The following is a 22464-nucleotide window of genomic DNA, read 5'->3' as shown; positions in this document are numbered from 1 at the left end:
TGTGTAGGAGAAAGATACTCAAGGTGATCCAAAGGTCCCTCTTTTTTCTGTAAACCTCTGGAGAATCAGATGTTGAAAAATGAAGTGAAGCAAGACAGAAAGCCTTTGAGTATATACAGTGGTGCTCTTTCTTTTCTTTTTTTTTTTTTTTACATTTTATTTTATTTTGTTTATTTAATTTTTTTTTAAAATTTTTATTTTTTATAAACATATATTTTTATCCCCAGGGGTACAGGTCTGTGAATCACCAAGTTTACACAGTGGTGCTCTTTCTTTAAAACTCTTCTAGAGGTAGCAGCAATGTCCACAATAGCCAAACTATGGAAAGAACCTAAATGTCCATCAACAGATGAATGGATCAAGAAGATGTGGTATATATACACAATGGAATACTATGCAGCCATCAAAAGAAATGAAATCTTGCCATTTGCGACAATATGGATGGAACTAAAGCGTATCATGCTTAGCGAAATAAGTCAAGCAGAGAAAGACAACTATCATATGATCTCCCTGATATGAGGAAGTGGTGATGCAACATGGGGGCTTGAGTGGGTAGGAGAAGAATCAATGAAACAAGATGGGATTGGGAGGGAGACAAACCATAAGTGACTCTTAATCTCACAAAACAAACTGAGGGTTGCTGGGGGGAGGGGGTTTGGGAGAAGGGGGTGGGATTATGGACATTGGGGAGGGTATGTGCTTTGGTGAGTGCTGTGAAGTGTGTAAACCTGGTGATTCACAGACCTGTACCCCTGGTGATAAAAATATATGTTTATAAAAAATAAAAATTAATTAAAGAAATTGAAAAAAAAAAAAAAACTCTTCTAGAGGAGCACCTGGGTGACCCAGTCTGTTACACATCTGACTTTGGCTCAGGTCATGATCTTAGGGTCCTGAGATGGAGCCCTTATCAGGCTTCCCACTCAGTGGGGAGTCTGCTTATCCCTTTGCCCCTCCCCCCACTTGTTCGTTCTCTCTCTCATAAAAAAAAGGCTTGAAAAACTTTTGGAGAATTTAGTTAAACCCAAATGAAATTTAACTTCATACTGACTAAATTTCACATTTAGAATGAGCGTAACAGTTTGAAATTTGGGTGTTTGCCAGCTGTGTTCTTGAACTTGTCAGGCAGATGTTAGATGGGTTTTGCCTCGGTTTGTCAGACCCTTCTACTGTTTTGACCATGTGGTAGATTGTAACCCAAAATAAATTGTAATTAATAATCATGAGCCAACATACCTTTCAGTTCAGAACTAGAAATAGAGTCTCTCATTTAGTCGAATGTTCATCCCTCTATCAGAGCTTGCTTCTTAGGGAGAAGCGGCTTAGTTATGGCCCAGTATTCTGTACCGAGGTCCTCTGGTTACAGTTGTTCAAAATACAGAGAATGGACACTGGCTCCAAGAACATTTAGACCTGCCGTTATGGTGCAGGGAGAGCCATCTTGTGCTATTTCTGTCTCAGACCCTGTTACTGGGATCCACTCGGAGTTCTTAGGCAGATGGCTGCCAGATAGCCTGTCAGCAGCAGACTTACCAGTGTCTGCTCTTCTCCGTGGTCCTCTGCAGTCTGAACTAGAGAGAGTGAAAAAAAGATCATAACCGCTAGTGACTCGAGGGATATGGCCCATTATTTAATAATGATATGGCGTCAGCTATTGGACAGGTTCGAGGAAGAGTTCTCATAGGGTTTTAACCAGCTCTGAGGAGAGCTTGGGAGTTTAGTGTACTTCATTTTGCATTTGTATGCTGATTTTTTTCCTCACTCACTTCTTGAATCCTTGCACTTGGCTAAAGAAGTGTGAAATCTCTTAGTGACAACAGAGAGAATCCTGTGGTTGGTTGGGTTGAAACCTTTTTTTTTCTTTTTTTCTTTTAGAGAAAGAGAGCTGGGAAGATGCGAGGTACAGAGGGAGAGAGAAAATCTCAAGCAGGTTCCATGCCTGTCATGGAGCCTGACACTGGGCTCGATCTCACAAACCTGAGATCATGAACTGAACTGAAATCAAGAGTTGGGCACCCAACAGACTGAGCCACCCAGGTGCCTCTGATTAGTTTATAATTTAGTTCCATGTGGTCAGGGAATGTATTTTCTATGATTTGAATCCTTTTAAGTTTGTTGCAACCTTCTTTAGAGCCCAGAATTCAGTCTTCTGTCTGATTGATGATAATGTTGCTCTAGTTTTCTAAACCTTATTGATTTTCTGTTTACTTTCAGTGATTGAGAGAGGGATTTTGAAATCTAGTACAGTCACGGATTTGTTTATTTCTCCTATCAGTTTTCACGCATTTTGAAACTCTGCATCCAGGTATATCATAAATAGGACTGTTACATCCTCTTGGTAATTGACCTCTTTATCATTACGAAATGACCTTTTCTTCTGTTAATGCTCTGTTCTGAAATCTGTCAGATATTAATGTGGACATTCTACCTTGTACTTGTACTAAAAGACAGATTTACTTATTTATTTGAGAGAGAGTGTATGAGAGGGCCAACTAGGGGAGGGGCAGGGAGAGAGGGAGAGAGGGAGAGGGAATTCCCAAGCCGACCCCCTGCCAAACACAGAGCCCAACGCAGAGCCCTAGCCCAGAATCCCAAGATCCCAACCTAAGACAAAATCAAGAGTCAGCTGCCATCTGACTGAGCCACTGGGACCCCTCCACCTTGCTTTTGTCAGTGTTGGCATGGTATATCGTTTTCCATCCTTTTACTCTGAACCTATCCATGCCTTTATATTTAATGTGGATATTTTTATAAGTAGCATGTATCTGGGTCTTGCAGCTTTAAAGTCCGTTCTGATTTTCTCTGCTTTTTAATTGGTTGGTTCGACCGTTCACATTTGTTATGATTATTAACCTCTATCATATCACAGCCTGTCTCCAAGTGGTGTTCTACCATTCCGGGTAGTAGTAGTAGATTTCCCCCCTCCAGCCTTTGTGCTCTGTTGCTCTCCAATTTGCTTCTATAGATACTGCAAATCTCATAAGATACTGTTACTATTTTTGTTTCAATAGTGGAATTATCTTTGAAAGATACTGAAATAATAATAAGAATGTAGTTATACTGTTTCCGCTACTCTTTGTTCCTTGGAGTGGATGCACCTTTTGTTCTGGTGTCATTTTACTTCTGCTCCAACATTTCTGATGGCTGTCTGCTGCTGTTGCTGGAACCCTCCAGCTTTGGCAAGTCTGAAAAAGTCTTTGTTTCACCTTTGTTTTGGAAGATTTTGTGATGAGTATAGTTTCTAAGTTGATGGGTTTTTCTTCCAGTCCTTAAACTTTTTTTGCCTGATTATCTTCTCCTTTGCATGTTTCTGACAAGAAGGTTGGTGTCCTTATTCATCATTTGCTGTGTTCTATGTAGTGTGTCTCTTCTTCCCAGCAGTTTTGAGCTTCTTCCTTTTACTATTTGTTTGGACAGTTTTGCTGCAGAAAGCCTAGGTGTCAATTTTTTTTATGTTTCTTGTGTTTATTGAACTTCTTGAATCTGTGCTTTTAGCGGTCATCAATTTTGGGGAAAATGTTGGTCATTATTTTTTCAAATATTTCTTGACCCCTTCTCTTTCTCTTCCAACTAAACGTATGTTAGATTTCTGAAAATTGTCACCCAGCTTGCCAAAGCTGTGTTATTTTATTCCTTTTCTCTCTGTGTTTCACATTGTATGGTTTCTTTTGCAGTTTAAGACTCTGGACTCTTGGGACGCCTGGGTGGCTCAGTGGGTTAAGCCGCTGCCTTCGGCTCAGGTCATGATCTCAGGGTCCTGGGATCGAGTCCCGCATCAGGCTCTCTGCTCAGCAGGGAGCCTGCTTCCCTCTCTCTCTCTGCCTGCCTCTCCATCTACTTGTGATTTCTCTCTGTCAAATAAATAAATAAAATCTTTAAAAAAAAAAAAAAAGACTCTGGACTCTTTCCTTCTGAAGTGGCTGATCTGCCATTACCCCATGCTGCCTGCTTTTCCTCTCTGATATTGTAGTTTTCATTTGTAGATGTTTGACTTTCAATCTTCTATATTTTCTGTTCATCACATATATGGCTTTTTGCCCTAGTAACTGCTTCAGAGTCCTTTCTGCTAATCTGACATTTGTATCAATTCTTAGTTGGTTTCAGTGAGTTTATTTTTCTCTTAATTTCTGCTTCTGCTTTGCATGTCTGCTAATTTTTTATTAGGTACCAACCATTGTAAATTTTACTTTTTTTAAAAAAGATTTTACTTGCTTGAGAGAGCATGAATGAGGAGAGGAGTAGAGGGTGAAGAAGAAAGAGGGGGAACAATCTCCAGTAGACGCCATGCCAAGCTTGGAGCCCAATGTGGGGCTCCATCCCATGACCCTGAGATCGGGACCTGAGCCAAATCCAAGAGGCAGACGCTAAACCAACTGAGCCATCCCGGCGCCTCTAAATTTTACTTTGTTAGGGGCTAGGTATTTTTTGTGTTCCTATAAACTTCTTGAGGTTTGTTCTGGGACCATAGTGAATTTAGAAATAGTTTGGTCCTTTCAGGTCTTTCTTTTAGGATGTGTTAGGCATATACACTGTTTTCTGTCTAGGGCTAGTTGCTTCCCCTTTTAAAACTAGGAGCCTTCCGAGTACCCAGTGTCCCTGAACTTAGGTTTTCTGGTCTGGCTGGTGGGAAACGGTGCTGTTCCTGGACATGCTGAGCATCAAGTCCTGTTTCCTCCCAGGCTTCGTGATGACCCTTTCTGTGCTCAGGGAGTTTCCTCCTGTGCATGCCCTGATTAAATGATGAGTTCTTGAGGCTGCCCTCTGCTGAGCTCTGGTGCTGTGTGCTTTGAGCTCAGGCTGCTGTTCGTCTTTGACCCAGCTGCTTCCGCTGTTGCTTCATCTGCCCTCAGTCTTGGTTGATCTTCACTAAATGAGTACCAGCTTGTCAGCTTGCTTTAGGAGATGTCCCCAGAATTCAGTGTATTGTTTAATTGACAATCTGTATGGCATCCCAAAATTCAAACGTATTAAAGAATTAATGAAAAATGTTTTAATTTTGAGAGTCAGCTGGAAAATTTCAGCAGGTGAAAATTATAGAAAAACATTTGCTTTATCTATTTTCCATAATTCATACTTTTTAAAGTTTTTATTTATTTATTTATTTATTTATTTATTTATTTATTTGACAGAGAGAGAGAGGGAGAATGAGAGTGTATACACAAGTGGCAAGCAAGGGAGAGGAAGAAACAGGCTCCTGGCTGAGTAGGGAGCCTGATATGGGGCTCAGTCCTGCGGACCCTGAGAACATGACCCAAGCTGAAGGCAGATACTTCACTGACTGAGCCACCCAGGCACCTGTGTTTTCCATAACTCAGAAAAGTCAGTACGGTGGAGAAAATTTTAAAAAATAGTATATACACTAATGCCAACTTAATGTAATAACTTAAGTCATATGGTAGATATAAACATTTTTTCTTTATATTTAATGTAGATAAAACTTAACTGTGTAGTTATCATGAAATGCAAGAAATGAAGTCTTAAATCTGGTGAAGAGTCTTTCAGACTTCATGTTTTATTAACAATTCTTTAAAGTCACTGTTTGTTTTTGTTTTTTTTTTAAGATTTATTTGTCAGAGAGAGAACGAGCGAATGTGCGCACAAGAGCACAGTACACGCAGTGGGAGAAGCAGGATCCCCACAGAGCAAGCAGCCTGATGTGGGACTTGATCCCAGGACCAGGGGTCATGACCTGAGCTGAAGGCAGACGCTTGCTTAACCAACTGAACCACCCAGGCACCCCTAAAATCATTTTTTTAAGAAAAGATTTATTATATTTTTTAGAGAGGGAGTGCATGAGTGGCGTGGGTGGCAGAGGGAGAGGGAAGGGGTCTCAACCAGACTCCCTGCTGAGCAGGGAGGGAGCCTGACAAAGGACTGAATCTCATGACCTTGAGACCATGACTGGAGCCTAAATCAGGTGTTGGATGCTTAATGGACTGAGCCACCCAAGTGCCCCTGAAGGTCACTTGGTAGCCCTCCTAATGTCTGCTAAAATTCATGCACAGTCTCAGCTGATGAGATTTCCTGTCGCTGTGGTAGTTTCCATCTTCTCCTGGCATGAGTGATTTAACAAGGCCGTTAGATTAGTTTGACACACGAAAGTAGGTTAACTTAAGGGAAAAAGCTATTAAGAGCATGACATCCTTCACGCAAGTAGGCAGACCGTCAGCCGAGGTATAGTAGAATAAAGCAGGTCTAACCATCCAGCTCGACATGGCTTTGAGCCAAATCCGTGGTTTACCTTAACTTTTATGAAGTAAGTAGTGAGCAGCCATGCAAATCTTTTATCCGTATGAGATGATTGACCACGATTATGAGACCTTCAAGTTAAAGGACTACTTTTTAACGATTGTTTAAATGGAATTACTATGCAGCTGCTTGTGTCTGTGAACACTCAAAAATGAACTAGTGATTTGTTACCATGCAAATTCTTTCGGCATTACGGATGAACAAAATTTTGTTAGCTCAGTCTCTTGAGATAGCAAAATAAGCGTTGGTATGATGGAGCACAAGCACAACAATGTAGATTTTGGAGTTTCTCTTTCTTTTAAATGATATTAAGCTTAAAATTTTGAGATGTCACATATTTTAAAAACTTAAACATTATAATAAAAAAGAAATCCATGTTCTAAGATACCAAATTTCAAAAAACAGTTCATTTGGGTTTTTTTTCCCCCAAAAGATTTGTAATTTATATCTTTATATAATGCGTACCTTTTTCTCTCTCTCTCTCTCATTTTTGTAGGTTCTGCCGGAGACTTCCATTTGGCCTCATGTGAAAGTAGAGTAGAAAATCACATCTACATGTGTATTGCTATCAGAATGTTGATTCATTGGTCATGCCTGAAGAGGGAAATTCTGTCCTAATGGCTGACTGCCAGCGAAAATAGATGCTTATCCTAGATGTCAAGCATCTCTCCTTTTTACTGGAGTGAAAATCCCCTCCAGATACCAACAGAACATCAACTGCAGAAAATGCTTCACATTTTAAGGATGTCAGCAACCTAAATTCATGCGCCCTGTCTGCACAGTAGCTGTGGATGGTTTACCATCTGAAAGCTCCTCAAGCTCTTATCCAGGCCCCGTATCTGTTTCTGAAATGTCTCTGCTTCATGCTCTGGGCCCAGTGCAGACCTGGCTGGGGCAGGAGCTGGAGAAATGTGGCATCGATGCCATGATTTATACCCGCTATGTCCTCAGTCTTCTGCTGCATGACAGCTACGATTACGACCTGCAGGAACAGGTACTTCCCCCTTGTGCTTTGGGACAATTCCTGGTTGTGTCTGCATGTTTGACTTTCTCTTCCTGGAGTGCTTTTATGCTGCAGGGCAGGCTTGTCAGTGTGCCGGCCACACACTCCTGTCCTGTCAGGGGCTTAGGGGAGTGGTCCCAGCTTAGTCCAGCTGCTTGCTCTGGGGGGAGACCTCCTCCATGTGGACGCACCCTGGCTCAGCTCTGGTTGTGGGCAGGGCAGATTTGGGGACCTGCCTTGGAGGAGCACTGCTCTCTGCTGGTTAGGCGTCTCATATGGGACCACTGGGCCTGGTGACCCTTGTGTCTGTGATCCTTAACATGCTAGGGGTATTTCCTTTTCATGTTAAATTGCTGGTTAACCAAAGTGTGTGTTATAAACCAGTGGACTTAGAAAGCTGAGTAAAGCACGTAACAGTCAGTGTAAGTCATTGTAGGTCACCCGTGAGTTGGCCATTACGCATTTTATCTGATGGCGGGGCCGAGTGGAAAGTGAGAAAGTAAGCAAATCCAGGTTCTTGAGAAAAAAGAAGAAAAACCAGTACTAGTACCACCCTCTGAGAGTTGCTTCTGAAAGTGAGGTCTGCCCAGAGGACAGCACAGTTGTCACTGGTGACCACAGGGGCTCTGGGTGGCTTCTGTGTGCAGAGTTCACATGAAACCAAGTGCTTTGTGGCTGTTTTTGTTGTTTGTGTTTTAAACCATTGTTGCTAATGCTGAAAGCAGGAATAAAGTTCCACTGACAGAACAAGTGGCTTCACTCTTCCAAACCACAGAAAAGCCTCCAAGTACTATAAATCCATCGTTTCCGCACTGTGTTTAGCGTTCGTCATGCATCAGCTGTATGGAGTGTGTCCTCTTCTGCTGGTGCTCCTTACCCATCCTAGCTGGACGCAGCAGTGTGTTCCCTGCTTATGGGATGCTTACTGCCTTTGCTGCTGAGAATAAGGTTCGCGTTTTCGGGGGGTTGAGTTATAACCCAGTAATCAGAAAACATGTCATGTTGGTAGTCACTATTTTGTGTAATTTCCTTACTAAGGCTCTACTATTTCCTCTCATCTTCCCAGTAAATGTAACACTTAGGACTGTGTGTTAACAATATCCGTCTGGAATATTTTATCACCACCAGTAAGTTTATTAGCACAAAGTATTGACATACTGCATGCTGTAGGGCATTGAGAAGGGAACGAAACCGGGCCTATCGAAACACGGGCCTATTGTGTGGGTTATAGTTGACACCTCTCTGATAAGACGTGTTCGCGATTCCTCTGGTTCCTTTCTTAGGAGAGCCTGAGGGTCAGGGGCAAGGCAGCTCTCTGTGCCCACCTTGATCCTCCTTCCAGAGTGCTGCTTTGTCTTTAGGGAGCAGGATAGATAAAGGTTAGCGAAAACACATTGTGTCTGGAGTTGCAAGGAGAATCCAAAGCGAAATAAAGGCTCCTAACATACTCTTGCCCTCAACCCAGTGCTGAGTCCCGTGCGGATGGGGAAGGTCAAATTGAAAATAATACTTGTTTTAGTAAGGGGTGGCCTAGGAGGTCAGTTAGCCCTGGTGATCCTTTCTCATGACTCTGGGGGAGGATGGGCTCACTGTATCACCAGAAGGAGAGTTTAGGCTCAAAGCCGAGGCCAGTCTCTGAACCTTGCCCACCTTCCGTGGTTCAGACGCCGGCCAGTTGTAGTTCTTGATCCCTGGGTCAGAGTGTGGTAGCCTCGCTCCTCATGTGGAGGTCTAGAAGACTCTCCTTTGGGGGTCTGTTTCCTTGAGAGTTTTGCCCCTTCTGTTCATGAATGAGTCTAATCTTGACTTGCATGTGACTAGTTTTAGGGCTATTGGTGCTGCTACGAGCCTTATTTGCCACATATAATCCCTCATTTTTCCTAATCTTGGTTAAAACAACCCTACAAAGAGCTCCTGAGTCCTAAGAAACAGATTATGCACAGGACTTTGGTCTCTGCTGCCCCTGCCCCAGATGATAGGATAGGAGAAAGGCCGACCCACAATGGTCCTGTGAGGTGGGATGCCCGGCAGAGTTGCACAGGGTCATAATTGCAGCGGTGGCATTGCTGGTTCCTGGGCAGCCCTGGAGAGAAGCACCTCTGACGGGTGGACACTGGGGATGCGCCACAGTTATTTTTTGTTCTTGTTTTGTTTTTAAGATTTTATTTATGTATTTGATAGAAATAGGGAGAGAGAGCATAAGTGGGGGGATCGGCAGACAGAGGGGGAAGCAGACTCCCCGCTGAGCAGGGAGCCTGATATGGGGCTTGATCCCAGGTCCCTGGGACCATAACCTGAGCTGAAGGCATACGCTTCACCGACTGAGCCCCCCCAGGTACCCCCACAGCCACTTTGTTTCCACACATTCTTTCTCTTTCTCCTTCCTTCCTTTCTCCTTTGGCTCACGATTACCATGCTTTGGTAAGGGCACTCGCAGCCCCTTAGGAGCTCGCTCCTTGTCACTTTCAGATATAGGTAGGAACTTCAATTCTAACCTGTCCTGTGGGGCGAGGCCCCTGCTGCTGCGCCTTGTGAGGCCTCTGCTTGCTCCCCCACATGACTGTGTCCTCTGCTTCCAGATTCAGTGTTTCTGCTGGAGAGCTCGTCTTCGCAGCTGTTAGAAAGTATTGTCTTTCCCAGGGATTTATAAGGTCTTTGAGCACAGAAATCAGATTTTCATCTTCTTCTTCTTTTTTTCAAGATTTTATTTATTTGGGAGAGAGAGAAAGAGGGAGAGGGAGAAAACGCACAAGCAAGGAGTTGGGGGAAGGCAGAGGGAGAAGCAGACTCCCCCACGGAGCAGAGTACCCAACGTGGGGTGATCCCTGGACCCTGAGATTGTGACCTGAGCCTAAGGTGGATGCCTCACCGATGGAGCCCCCCAGGCGCCCCCAGATACTCATCTTCTTAAACGTTTTTGACTTCTGGTGAAAGAATTCCAAACATCAGGGTGACAAAGCAGGACAAGGAACTCTTGTGTACTCTACTCAGTTACCTGTTGCCCATATTTTCCTGCTTTTGCTTTATTTTTCTCATTTTGATACTCACCCTAAATAAATCAGCATATGTTTCTTAAGACTGGACTTTCTCTTAGATAGCCGTAATAGAAAATTCAGGAAAATTAACACCAGTGCGTTAGTATATAACATAAGTCCTTGTTCCCATTTTATCTGTTGTCCCAGTAATTTCCTGCATCACAGTGTTCCCCTAGTTCAGGATCCAGTTGAAGACCACACATGGACTTCACTGGTTGCTAGTCTTGACTCCTTTAATCTGGAATAGTTCTGTGTCTTTCTTTGGGGCTCACAGCTTTGACATTTGTGAAGATAGCAGGCCAGCTGTTTTGCAGCCTTTCCTTTAACCTTGGGTTCGCCTGATGCTCACTCCCATTTAGCGTCAGTGTGTGCTGATGGCAGTGAGGTTTCATGAGCCTGGGGTTCCCTTTTTTCCCCTGCGCCACAGTGGATGCAAACATCGTTCTGCTTCGTGGTGGCAGTGCTGGCTTTGGTGACGTCTGCCAGATCTCCAGTGTGAAGCTGACCACTCTTCTCTGTGTAACCATCTGGTGGCCGGGGCGGGAGACTGGCACTTGGGCTGTGCCTGGGTGATTCTGCCAGAATCACTTGTACCTGGTGATTTTTCTAGCTCCTTGGTCCCCTCTGCATTCACTAGCTGGCCTTCTTGGACGAGGGGACCGCTGGCCCCGTCACACAGAGAGCGCCGCAGCAGGCCCAGGGCAGCGCCAGCCGTGTGCCCTGGGGACTGTGGTAGCCATCACTCCATAGCTTGCAGGTGAGTAGTATTATGTTCCTCTTGTGTGGACACGGACGTTCAGAGGAGTTCTGGTGATCTTCCTGAGGCCACACAGTACTGAGTCAGAGTATAGACTCGTGCCTGCCAGACCCAGATCACGTGCCCACTTTTATGTCTGGGAGTGTTTTGTTTTTATTTGTTTTCATGTATAACAGATAATTATTGAACATTTCCTCATAAAGGCAAGCTTTAGAAACCACGTGGAATTGGTTTAATTTTTTTCTAACGTGCTCATGATTTGTAGAGGTGGGGGAAAATCCATTTGTATTAGTTCACATTTGAATTAGGAGTTGAGTCCCTGCAAAGTAAAAGTTGAGAGCCATGGGAGCGTGCACTACCAGGAAACTCAAAGCATGAGGTCTCTGAGTGTTAAACTGGATTTAAGTTAAGTTATTTCAAAATACACACAGACACACAGGTTTTAAGTATAAGCAAGTTTCACACCCAGTGCACAGCCCGGTACAGGCTTGAAGCCATGACCCTTAGATCAGGACCTGAGCTGAAATCCATCCAGAGTTGGACATCTAGCTGACTGAGCCACTCACCTGCCCCTCAGAAATACCGGATAGTCTTACTCAAAATTGGCTAAAAGGGAAGCTTACAGTAAAAACTGTAATTTAAAGGGAGTGGGAGTTTCCTTTTCTTGCCTCAAGGTTATGCTGGGTTGATGGTCAATGGCAAGTTCCCCATAATCTTTCGTGAGTAGGAAGAGTTATTTTAGGAAGATAGGACTGCCTTTCACTACCTCATTTCTTAGAACTCCACATCTTCTGAATTTTCTTTTACAATTAGTAAATTAAAACTATCATCCAAGAGTTCTCCGAAACATTTTTCGTGTCTGTAATATTAATGTTCTCAGCATCATGAAATCTGTATCAGGAGCGTGTGATGACCATAGAGAGCCCAGCTGACTTGTGCTCACACAGAAGTGGTGGTCCAGACAAGCATATACGCCCCGTGAGCAGTGAGCCAGCTGCAAGGTGGTACTCACCCTTCCAGCAGGCTGCCTCACCATTGGCGCACAGGAGGGACTTAGACATGGTGGTGAAGCCACTTGCCTAGCATCACAAAGCCAGTCAGTTGGGAGCATTTATTGATTAAAAACTTGAAATGTCCAGGAATGCATGTCTGGCTCAGTGAGCCTGCAATTCTTTTTTTTTTTTTTTTTTAAGATTTTATTTATTTATTTAACACAGCGAGATCACGGGTAGGCGGGGAAGCAGGCTTCTCGCTGAGCTGAAAGCCCAATATGGGGCTCGATCCCAGGACCCCGAGGTCATGACCTGAGCCGAAGGCAGAGGCTTAACCCACTGAGCCACCCAGGTGCCCCGAGCCTGCAATTCTTGATCTCAGGGTTGTAGGTTTGAACCCCATGTTAGATGTAAGGTCACTTAAAATCTTTTAAAATAAATAAATAAATAAATAAAAACTTGGAATGTCCAGAGACTAGGGCTGGCCCCAGTGGCAGCTTGACTCAGAGCCTTCCATAGAATCTGTGCCCCCCACCCCCAGCTGTGAATCTTGCCTTATCTATTGCCTTTATTCTGAGCTACATCCCTGCCCCCCCCCAACTCCCCTCTCCACTGCAAAACCAGACTCCCTCTTCCTGGTAGGGCAGTTGGGTCATGGCACGACTCCTGACCCAGTTACTGGGATGAGGAGACTTTGGCTGAGCTACAAGCACCTGGAGCCATGGGAACTAAGAATTGGAGAAGGTCATGCCCCACAGGTAGTCTGGGGTGATTAGGGTGCTGAGCTGGAAAAACACAGTCTTCCAGGCACCTGGGTGGCACAGTGAGTTAAGTGTGCAGCTCTTGATTTTAGCTCAGATCTTGATCTTGGGGTCCTGAGTTCAAGCTCCACACTGGGCTCTGTGCTGGGTGTGGAGCCTACTTAAAAAGAAAGGAAGAAAGAAAGTAGTCCTCTCGAGTACCTGCATACAAATGCTCGTAGGTTTGGGGAGCGCGCACTGGTGGTACTGCATTCTGACATTTGTGTTTCAGACAAATCAACTCTTTGCCGTGTTATCCACTCTTCATGAGTTTGTTCTCCTTGTTTCTTGGAGGGGTTTTACCTTGCACGCCTCCTCCAAGACTGTCCTCCTGTGGTCATCCCTCCGTCTCTGTGGTTGCTTCAGGCGTTCTTAGGATGTTAGACTTTTTGTAGGTTCTAGATCGGGAACAACCAGGGATTCTGTGCAGAAATATAAGAGGGTTTTTTCCTTACGCTTTTTATTGAGGCCTACGGTCTGTACTGACCAGGATAGTAATGGGTGAATGGTCATGAAGTTCCCATCTACGGAATGACACGCAGACAGACAGCACATTACCATGAACACAGAAGCTCCCGGGTGCCCTGCAGCCTCCCTACACACCGCGTGTCCAGAGGAGAAGTTGGCCATGTGGCCTGTTCTCCACTCCCTCTGGGCTACTGGCCCCTGCCTCACTGATGTGTTCTGTCCAGGCCTGAGAAGTTGCCCCCAGCTCCCCTGGTTTCTCCGTCTCTTAAAGGGACACCTTTTTCTCTGCCTCTTGCCCTGTGCCTATTACAGGTACATTTCCCAGAGGAGAAAACAGGCTCAGGTGTCCGGCTCAAATGAACCGCCCTTGCCTAGGATGGTCCCCTCACCTGTTATCAAGGCCTGGATGTTTCAGCAAAGGTGTTCATGTTGCTTTGGATTTGTATTTTATCTGGCTTTTCCGGTTAGTCTGGGAAGGGGAGTTGGTCTGCTGCCACTTACCTTTCTTTCTTTCTCTCTTTTTTTTTTCTTTTACTTTAGAGTTGTTTTGATTCGCAGTAAATTGAGAAGAAGAGATTTCCTACATACCCCCTGCCACACACATGCAGAGCCTCCCCCGTTATCAACACCCCAACCCAAGCAGCGCCTTTGTTAGTGAACCCACATTGGTACATAATCGCCTGAAGTCCGTAACTTACTTTAAGATTCACTCTCTGTGTTGAACAGTCTCAGGATTTGGACAGATGCAGAGTGAATGACATGTATCCATCATCACAGTAGCCTGCAGGCTAGTTTCCCTACCCCAAACATCCCCCGTGCTCCACCTGTTCATCTCTCTCTCCCCCAAGCCCTGGCAACCAGTGGGCTCTTTACTGCCTCCGCAGTTTCACCCTTTCCAGAATGTCAGGGAATTGGGATCATACAGTATGTGGCCTTTTCAGACTGGCTTCCATCACCACTAGGTGAATATGCATTTAAGTTTCTGCATGTTTCAGAATCTCCTCTTAATATTCCATGGTAGGAAAATGTATAATATTCCACAGTAGGAAAATGACACATTTTACATATCCAGCTGTCAGTGGATGCTTGGGTTTCTTCCATGTCGTAGCTATTGTGAATGACACTGCCATGAATGGGAAACAGTATCTTTGAGATCCTGCTTTCAATTTGGTGGGGTTGGGGGGGTGGGGGTTACATACTCAGAAGTGGGATTGCTGGGCCATAGGGTAATTCTGTTTAAAAAAAATTTTAAGGATTTTATTTGAGTGAGAGAGTGCATGAACAGGGTAGGGGCAGAGGGAAAGGGTGAAGCCAACTCTTCTGCTGAACAGGGAGCCCTACTTGAGGTCATGACCTGAGCTGAAGGCAGACACTTAACTGACTGAGCCAGCCAGTCACTCCTCTATTTTAAATTTTTTGGGGAACTTCAAGCAGCTACACCATTCTACATTCCCACCAATTTCTCTGCAAAGTCACTCACACCTTTGTTTTTTGGTGTTTTGATAGTAGCCATCCTGATGGGTATGAGGTGGTATCTTGCTGTGGTTTGATTCATATTCTCCCTGATAATCAGTGATGTTTGAACATCTTTCTTGTGTGCGCACTGGCCTTCTGCATGTCTTCTGTGGAAGACCATCTGTTCATGTCATTTGCCCATTTTTGAATCGGGCTGTTTCTTGCTATTGTTGAATGTTGGGAGTTCTCCATGTGTTTTAGTGTTTACCCCCCCATCAGAGACATGGCTGGATATATTTTCTCCCATCCTGTGGGCTGTTATTTTCAATCTGTGGAGAGCGTCTTTGATGTACAGAATTCAAAATTTTTCATGAAGTTCAGTTTGTTTATTTTTTCTTTTGTTGCCGGTGCCTTTGGTGTCCTAAGAGATCACTGTCAAAACTAAGTCCTGAAGCTTTACCCTCTGTTTCTTCCCAGAGTTTATAGATTTAGCTCTTACATATAGGTCTTTTGTCCACTTCTGGTTAAATTTTTGTATATGGTGTGAGGTACGGATCCAGTATCATTCTTTTGCAGGTGGATGTCCAGTCTTCTCAGCACCATTTGTTGAAAAGACTGTCCTTTTCCCATTGAATGGTTGTGCCACCTTTGTTGAAAATCATTTGACACATGTACAAGAGTCTGTTTCTGGTCTCTCTGTCCTATTTCTTTGGTCTAGTGTCTGTCTTTTTGTGAGTACCACACTGTTTTGATTAGTGTAGCTTTGTTGCAGTTTCTTTTAAATCTCCTAATTGAGTTGTATCTTCTAGCTCAGAGTCCATCATTGTAGAAATGTAGCTGCATTATCACATTATTTGTGTTCCCAGAGGTTAAATAAGAATATCCAGGACTGATTGCTAAGTTGGACTGATGACTTCTACGTTGGGCACAGCTCATTTATTCCTGGAACTGCTTGTGACCTGCTCTTGAGCACATCTCCACCTGGGGAAGCTAGCATCTGCAGTGTTCCCCTGGAAGATTGTTGTCTTCTTTAACGATAACTACCACAAAACTGGATCAGTCCTGGGTTGCTCGTCAGTCTCACCCATATGCTGTATTTCAGCATACATGTACTCAGCAGACCCTGATTAGGTCAGCCTTACACATAGGGAGTATGACAATACAGTCAGAGTGGGGTTAGCACTGTGGGTGGGCCCACAAGTTCCTGTCCACAGACTCCCTAAGATACTATAATAAAAATGTGTTTTTTGGGAACTATGGGGGTAGAATCTTCAAATGAAATAGAGGAAAGGTTTTGAATATAAATAATTGCATTTTTATTACTTTTTAATGAATAATTGCATTTTTTAATTGCACATGTCTGCTTTTTTATTCAGCAGGTAGTGATGTGATGTGCTAGACACTATGATGGGTGCCAGGAATCCAGGGCTGACTAGGGATAGTCCTCCAGAGACAGCCGCTAGTTTTTGGATCTGTGAAACACTGGCTGTGCCGAACTAGGGACACTGGATGGGGGACGGTGGCAGTGGGAGTGACAGAGGAGAGATCTTTGAGCAGTTGAAGGAAGAAGGAAGAGAGAGTGCATGCGAGGTCACAGAAATAGGAAGGGCCTGTGCTGGGAGGCCGCAGAAGAATGGGGTGGGCATGGGGAATGGGACTGGGCAGGTGGGCAGATCCATCCTGATGAACTGGTGTGCTGTGGGGGGGAGTTGCACGTGCGCCGCCCCCCCCTCCCCCCATTGCTGGAGACGGCCGGCACTGCAGGATGGCGTGTGTGCTGCTTGATAGACTGGTTGGGGTGCTGAGTGCAGGGAGGCCAGTGAGGAATTGTTTCTATTGACTGAGGACCTAGCTGGAATTAGCCTGAAGTTATGCTTATTTTTTAGAGGCAAGTCTCCATTCTTTTGAGCAACAAGAAGAGGATTTATTACTTAGGCCCTTCCTCAAATTCTAGCTATATCTTCTATTCATAAGCAACCAAAAATTTAGCCTAAGTTGGCTTGCGAGGGGGAAAAGTCTCCTATAACTGAATTTCCAGAAGTAGGGCTGGCCCGAGCCTGGTACGTTCAGAGCTTTCCCGGTGTCATTAGAGCTGCCCTGCCTCCCTATGGCAGCTTGCTGTTCCCGCCAGCTCCCAGGGACATGGAGGGCGCATGAAAGTGAGCATAGGTCTGGCATCCGAGGATGTGTTCACCTTTTCTTTTGTTTTTGCTCATTTTCAAGTGTCCACTTCTGATTGGTCGCATGCCGGTATGAGCCAATCTTTATGGCCAAAGGAATGAAACACGCGGATTTGTATTAAGCTAGTTAGAGCCTGAAGATGGGGGTGGCACCAGTCCCATTCAGATACTTCACGGTTTGGGTTTTTCAGGGTGCTGTTAACAGGAAGGTGTGGGAGGTAGGGGTGGGTGCCGAGCAGCCAGCAGCAGACGTCATCACCCCAGCTGTATTTCAGAATGGCGTGTTCTTTTTCTTCCTCCAGTTCCTAGTGTTTCCGTTTTGACAGAAGGCAGCCAGAGAAAGTCAATCAAAACCCTTGCCTTATGTCACCTCACAGTAGCGTCTGGAAAAGTACTTGGTAATAGATTTCCAAGCCGAGAATGTTCTTTAGCCGTATCTTCTTTTGGTACTTGGTAATGTTTTCTGTCTTTAAGATTACGACTTCGAGAAATCATCCTTGATTTTACTGAGTTTATCAAGGAGATGTTTGGCACACAGTCAATATTTTATGTTTGTGCCTAAGTAGATCTGTAATGAGTATAGCATTGGGGACTAAAAATAATAACCTAGAAATATCTTGAAGTGTCTTTTTATACTGTGTTCTTTTAAAAGTTGATTATTAGCTCGGTGCTATTGTTTAAGAAGTCGTAATATATTCACACAGTATAGGAAGCCAGAAAAAGGAGGGAGTTCTTGGATATAGTAAGTGGAAGAGCCAGAAGGCTTGGTGCATCTGCTGCGTTGCTTGTTCACATAGCTTTTTCTACATGCTTGATGATGTTTCTGTGACGTCACCCTAAAATTACAAGGCAAAACAGCACATTATCTGCAAAATGTCTAAAGTCATCCTCACAGCTAACATTGTTTGACGCACAAATAATGGCAAGCTGCTTTGTGCATTTTCATTCTGTCAAAAGGGAAAACAAGAAGCAAGCTCCCCACTCTGGCCCGGCTCAGTGGTGGGACGTTGTGTAGGGTCACACTGTAGTGCAGCTGTGCTTTCCCACTGGCCATGGTGCACAGGGACCGTCTGTATCTTCACATCTGTGTCACTGTTCAGCTGAGAAGCTTCTACCAAACTTTGACTTGGGGGTGACTGGTCTGCACTACAGGGACATGTGGAAAGGCAAATAGGAAGGGAAGAATCTAACAGATTTCATAAATGTCTTCTAGTCGATTAACATGTTTAAACACATGCCTGCGGTTCATATCAGTATTTGGCAGTATCTGTGTGAAAAGACATTTTCAAAGACAAAATACACCAAGTCTTATTATAGATCAGCATTAGCAAGGGCGGCTGGGAAAGGAGAAGAAAAGACCGCCAGCTTGGAAGTGATGGTTCACAGGTACCACAATCTTGTATAGAGAAAACCTTAAGGAATGGAATTAAGAAAAGTCCATTTATAGCAGTATTAAAAAGGATGAAATGCTTTGGAATAAATCTAACAGAAGAAGTGCAAGACTTGCACACTGAAAACGTCACTCAGAGAAATGAAGAAAGACCTCGTATATGGAAGGACCATGTTCACTACAAGAAGACTCCATGTCGGTAAGACAGCGGTGTCCCACGCATTGACCCACATACAGTGCGGCCCCGCCAAAGTCCCCACCGCCTGTGTTGCCGAGATTTTGGCAAGCTGATCCTAAAATCCATATAGACCTCTAAAGAGATTCAGAGTAGCCAGTGAAATCTTTTTTTTTTTTTTTTTTTTTTTTTTTTTTTTAAAGATTTTATTTATTTGTCAGAGAGAGTGAGCGAGAGCAAGCACAGGCAGACAGAGTGGAAGGCAGAGTCAGACGGAGAAGCAGGCTCCCTGCGGAGCAAGGAGCCCGATATGGGACTCGATCCCAGGACGCTGGGATCATGACCTGAGCCGAAGGCAGCTGCTTAACCAACTGAGCCACCCAGGCGTCCCTAGCCAGTGAAATCTTGAAGAACAAAGTTGGAGGACTCACACGTCTCAGTTTCAAAACTTGCACAAGGCTCTGGTAACCACAGCCACTTGGTCCTGGTGTATGTATGGCTGTAGGAAATGAAACTGAGTGTTCAGAAACGAACCTGTGTATTTATGGTCTAACAAGACCACATGAGGGGTAAGAATGGTCTTTTCAATGAAAGCTGCCGAGATAGCAGAGTAGCTGCCTGTAAAGGAAGTTGGACTCCTACTTCATAACCACTTGCAAGTATTAACTCCACCTGGTTTCGAGTCATCAGTGAAAGGAGCTGAAACTATAAACTATAAAGCTCTTGGAAGAAAACATAGGTGTGAATTGTCACAACTTGGAGGAGGCAGTGATTTCTCAGGACACCAAAAGCAAGCAGCCTAAGACCCTAGTGGATGAGAATTTATCACAATGAGAAACTTCTGTGCCCCAATGGACATCATCAAGAAAGTGAAGAAAAAAAAATATAGAATTGGAGAAAATGTTCCCAAATCCTGTATTTAGTGGGAGATTTGTGTTCAGAATATATTCTTTTAAAACGGCCTGTTGGTGTATCTTTCCTGGACAGAAGACAGCAAGACCATGAGAGTGCGCCCCATGTTGTTAGTCGTTAGTCATTCAGGACATAAAGACCACAATGAGACACCACTTCGTGCTTGCCAAGACGGCTAAGGTAAAAACCCAGGGAATGGCGAGTGTCAGGATGTGGGGGAGGCAGAACCCTGAGATGCTGCTGGTGTGATGGTGAACGAGAGCTGCTTTGAAAATCATCTGTCGGTTCTTCAAAGAGTTGAACACACAGATGCCACGTGACCCCACCGTTCTACTCCGGGGTCTCCAGTCGGGAGAATGAAAACTACATGTCCGTACGAAAACCTATATGTGAATGTTGAGAATAGCGAAGAGGTAAAAGGGTCCAAATGTTCGTTAACGCGTTCATGGAGGAAACGGGGTGGAGTATTCCTCCGTCAGAAAAGGGAGTGGAGGGTGCCTGGGTGGCTCAGTGGGTTAAGCCGCTGCCTTCGGCTTGGGTCATGATCTCAGGGTCCTGGGATCGAGTCCCGTATCGGGCTCTCTGCTCAGCAGGGAGCCTGCTTCCTCCTCTCTCTCTGCCTGCCTCTCTGCCTACTTGTGGTCTCTCTCTGTAAAATAAATAAATAAAATCTGTAAAAAAAAAAAAAAAAAGAAAAGGGAGTGGAGCCCTGGTATGTGCCACAGCCTGTACGAAGGATGAGCCTTCAAAACCTTGCCCCGAGGGGAAGAAGCCAGATGCAGAAAAGGTGGTCGATCATATCACTCCATTTATATGAAATTTCCAGAATAGTCAGATGCATAGAGACAGCAGGCCAGGAGTTCCCAGTGACTCAGGAGAGAGCAGAGTAGTGATGGGAAGGGAATGCTAATGGTATAGGGTTTCCTTTGGGGGCGAGAAATAGGTTTTTTAAAAAATTTTATTTATTTACACACACACACACACGTATATATATTTAAGATTTTAAGATTTTATTTATTTATTTGACAGAGACAGCGAGAGAGGGAGCACAAGCAGGGGGAGTAGGAGAGGGAAAAGCAGGCTTCCCATGGAGCAGGAAGCCCGATGCAGGGCTCGATCCCAGGACCCTGGGATGATGACCTGAGCCAAAGGCAGCCACTTAACAACTGAGCCACCCAGGTGCACCTACTTATTTATATTTTTAAAATATTTTATTTGCTTGTCAGAGATTGAGAGAGCACTAGTTTGGGAGAGGGGCAGGCAGAGGGAAAAGTCGGGCCAACCAGGCCAAGGAAAAGAATGTGCCCCTTTTAGCCTTTCTGAATGTGTTCTGCAGACCTCTTTATAGCAGCAACAGCCATTCTCAGGTGTTAGCCTTTGAGTTTGTATTTCATACCAGACTGGGCACCTCTGGCAGGCAGGGCCTCTGCTGTGTTCATACTTATGATCCCTAGTGCCCCAGAGCAAACACTGAAGTCACTGCCGGATGAACGGGGGAGTCCACATTTATGGGTAGACCTAGGATGCCAGGTAGGAAATGTGAAGCCCATGCCAGATAACCTATCCTAGGTGAAGAGTGGCAGGCACTCTTCCAAGTTTCTCTGTTTTTGACTTAGTAAATTTTCTATTAAAACAATATCACAACTTTTTTTATTTAAAAGATTTTACTTATTTGAAAGAGCAAGAGCAAGTGAGAGATCACAAGCAGGAGGTAGTACCAGAGGGAGAGGGAAGAGCAGGCTCTCACGAGCAGGGAGCCAGCCCAATGTGGGGCTTGATCCCAGGACTTCGGGATCATGACCTGAGCCGAAGGCAGACCCTTCATGACTGAGCCACCCAGGTGCCCCAACAACTTTTGACTATTAAACAGTATGACCTAATTATAAGAAAAATCAGAAAATAATATTCGTGTGCTTCTCCTGCTCACTGAGAGATAAGCTCCTCAGTGACCTCTTAGGTCATTTCTCAGACCTTCTAGTGCATGGTAACGTGTGCGCACACGCACCTTCACACGAAACGAGGTTGTACTGCTGTGTAGACTTTATCCTAGTATATTGCAGATAGCTTTGTCAGTAAGTGCGCTGCGTAATCTCCTTAATGGCTGTCGTGCATATCTCATCGCCTGGATAAACTATAACTTATTTAACCAAGTCTTCCTTATTTGGCATTTAGGTTTCTGGCTGTTTGCCTTGGTTGACAGCATTGTGATCAGTACCACAGCAGCTAAGCCTGTGCGCACAGAGGTGATTATTCTGTTAGGATAAATTCTCAGAAATAGAACTGTTAGATTGAAAGTACACACCTGTGTTTAAGATGTTTGAGATGTTTTGTCAGACTGCCTCCAGAAAGAGCACCTGACCACGTGAACTGAATTTTGAAAGCCCCTTCTGTCTGTGAAATAAAACTTCGTTAGGACTTTGAATGTGTGTTACCTCTGCTGAGCTGTAATAACAGCTTCAGTGCAGAAACATGTTGATAATCTCAAGAAGGAGAAGGAGCCAGGCTCAACAGCTCACACAAAAACGAGTCCTGTGTTCATCATTTCAGAAATAGCTTTTCTACTTCCTTTGTTTTATATACTACGAACAGAATTACTACGTTTCTTTCTGCGTTTGGAAGCTTCAGGTCTGTGTTGTTACGGGTCTGCTGCTCCTCTTAGAGGACAAACCTGATCACCAGAAGATATCACTGATAAGGAATGTCAGGTTTCAGGTGTTGTCCAGCCAAACCCGTCAGATAAATGGAAATATACTGCTAGTACTTACTTGGCCATTAAACACATTTTCCCTTGGAAAACGAGTTGACACCACTCAGCCAGAAAATTTGTTTTTCAGATTCATGAGATCTGCAGACATGCCCAAGAAATTAAGGAAAGTATGCTAATAATGAGGGGTGTAGAGGGAGGGACTGTTCTCCCACTCTTATCTGGTGGCATTAAAGTAATTTTTGTGTATTGAATCAAAGTAAAAATTGGGTTACACAATTGATCGTGTATGATTTGATTTTTAAAATCTTTTTATTATTATGCTTTTCCATCTCTATCTCCTC

The 22464-nt window shown here is 44.4% G+C and overlaps 1 protein-coding gene across 9 annotated transcripts in view; it reads left to right on the top strand.

Moving 5' to 3' along the window:
- The window catches only part of KIAA0232 (KIAA0232 ortholog), an 85799-nt gene that overhangs the window by 27690 nt on the left and 35645 nt on the right, over nucleotides 1-22464 (top strand). For 7 of the 9 annotated variants that reach the window (XR_006605344.1, XM_045075374.1, XM_045075378.1 and 4 more), the window contains one exon: nucleotides 6746-7243. The exons of 1 other annotated variant lie outside the window; for it this stretch is intronic. Coding sequence is in view for 7 of the 8 variants with exons in the window: in XM_045075374.1 (XP_044931309.1) it covers nucleotides 7013-7243 (231 nt within the window). In the remaining variant the exon portion in view is untranslated. Of the gene's footprint in view, nucleotides 1-2017; nucleotides 2306-6745; nucleotides 7244-22464 lie in introns of those variants that run through there. One more of the 9 variants, XM_045075391.1, reaches the window with a different exon arrangement.

The sequence above is a fragment of the Mustela putorius genome, unplaced genomic scaffold, assembly GCF_011764305.1.
Source record: "Mustela putorius furo isolate JIRA1106 unplaced genomic scaffold, ASM1176430v1.1 tig00000083_pilon_pilon_pilon, whole genome shotgun sequence".
Taxonomy (NCBI): Eukaryota; Metazoa; Chordata; class Mammalia; order Carnivora; family Mustelidae; genus Mustela; species Mustela putorius.
Note: the sequence above shows the minus strand (reverse complement) of the source record. Positions and strands in the feature narration are given on the sequence as shown.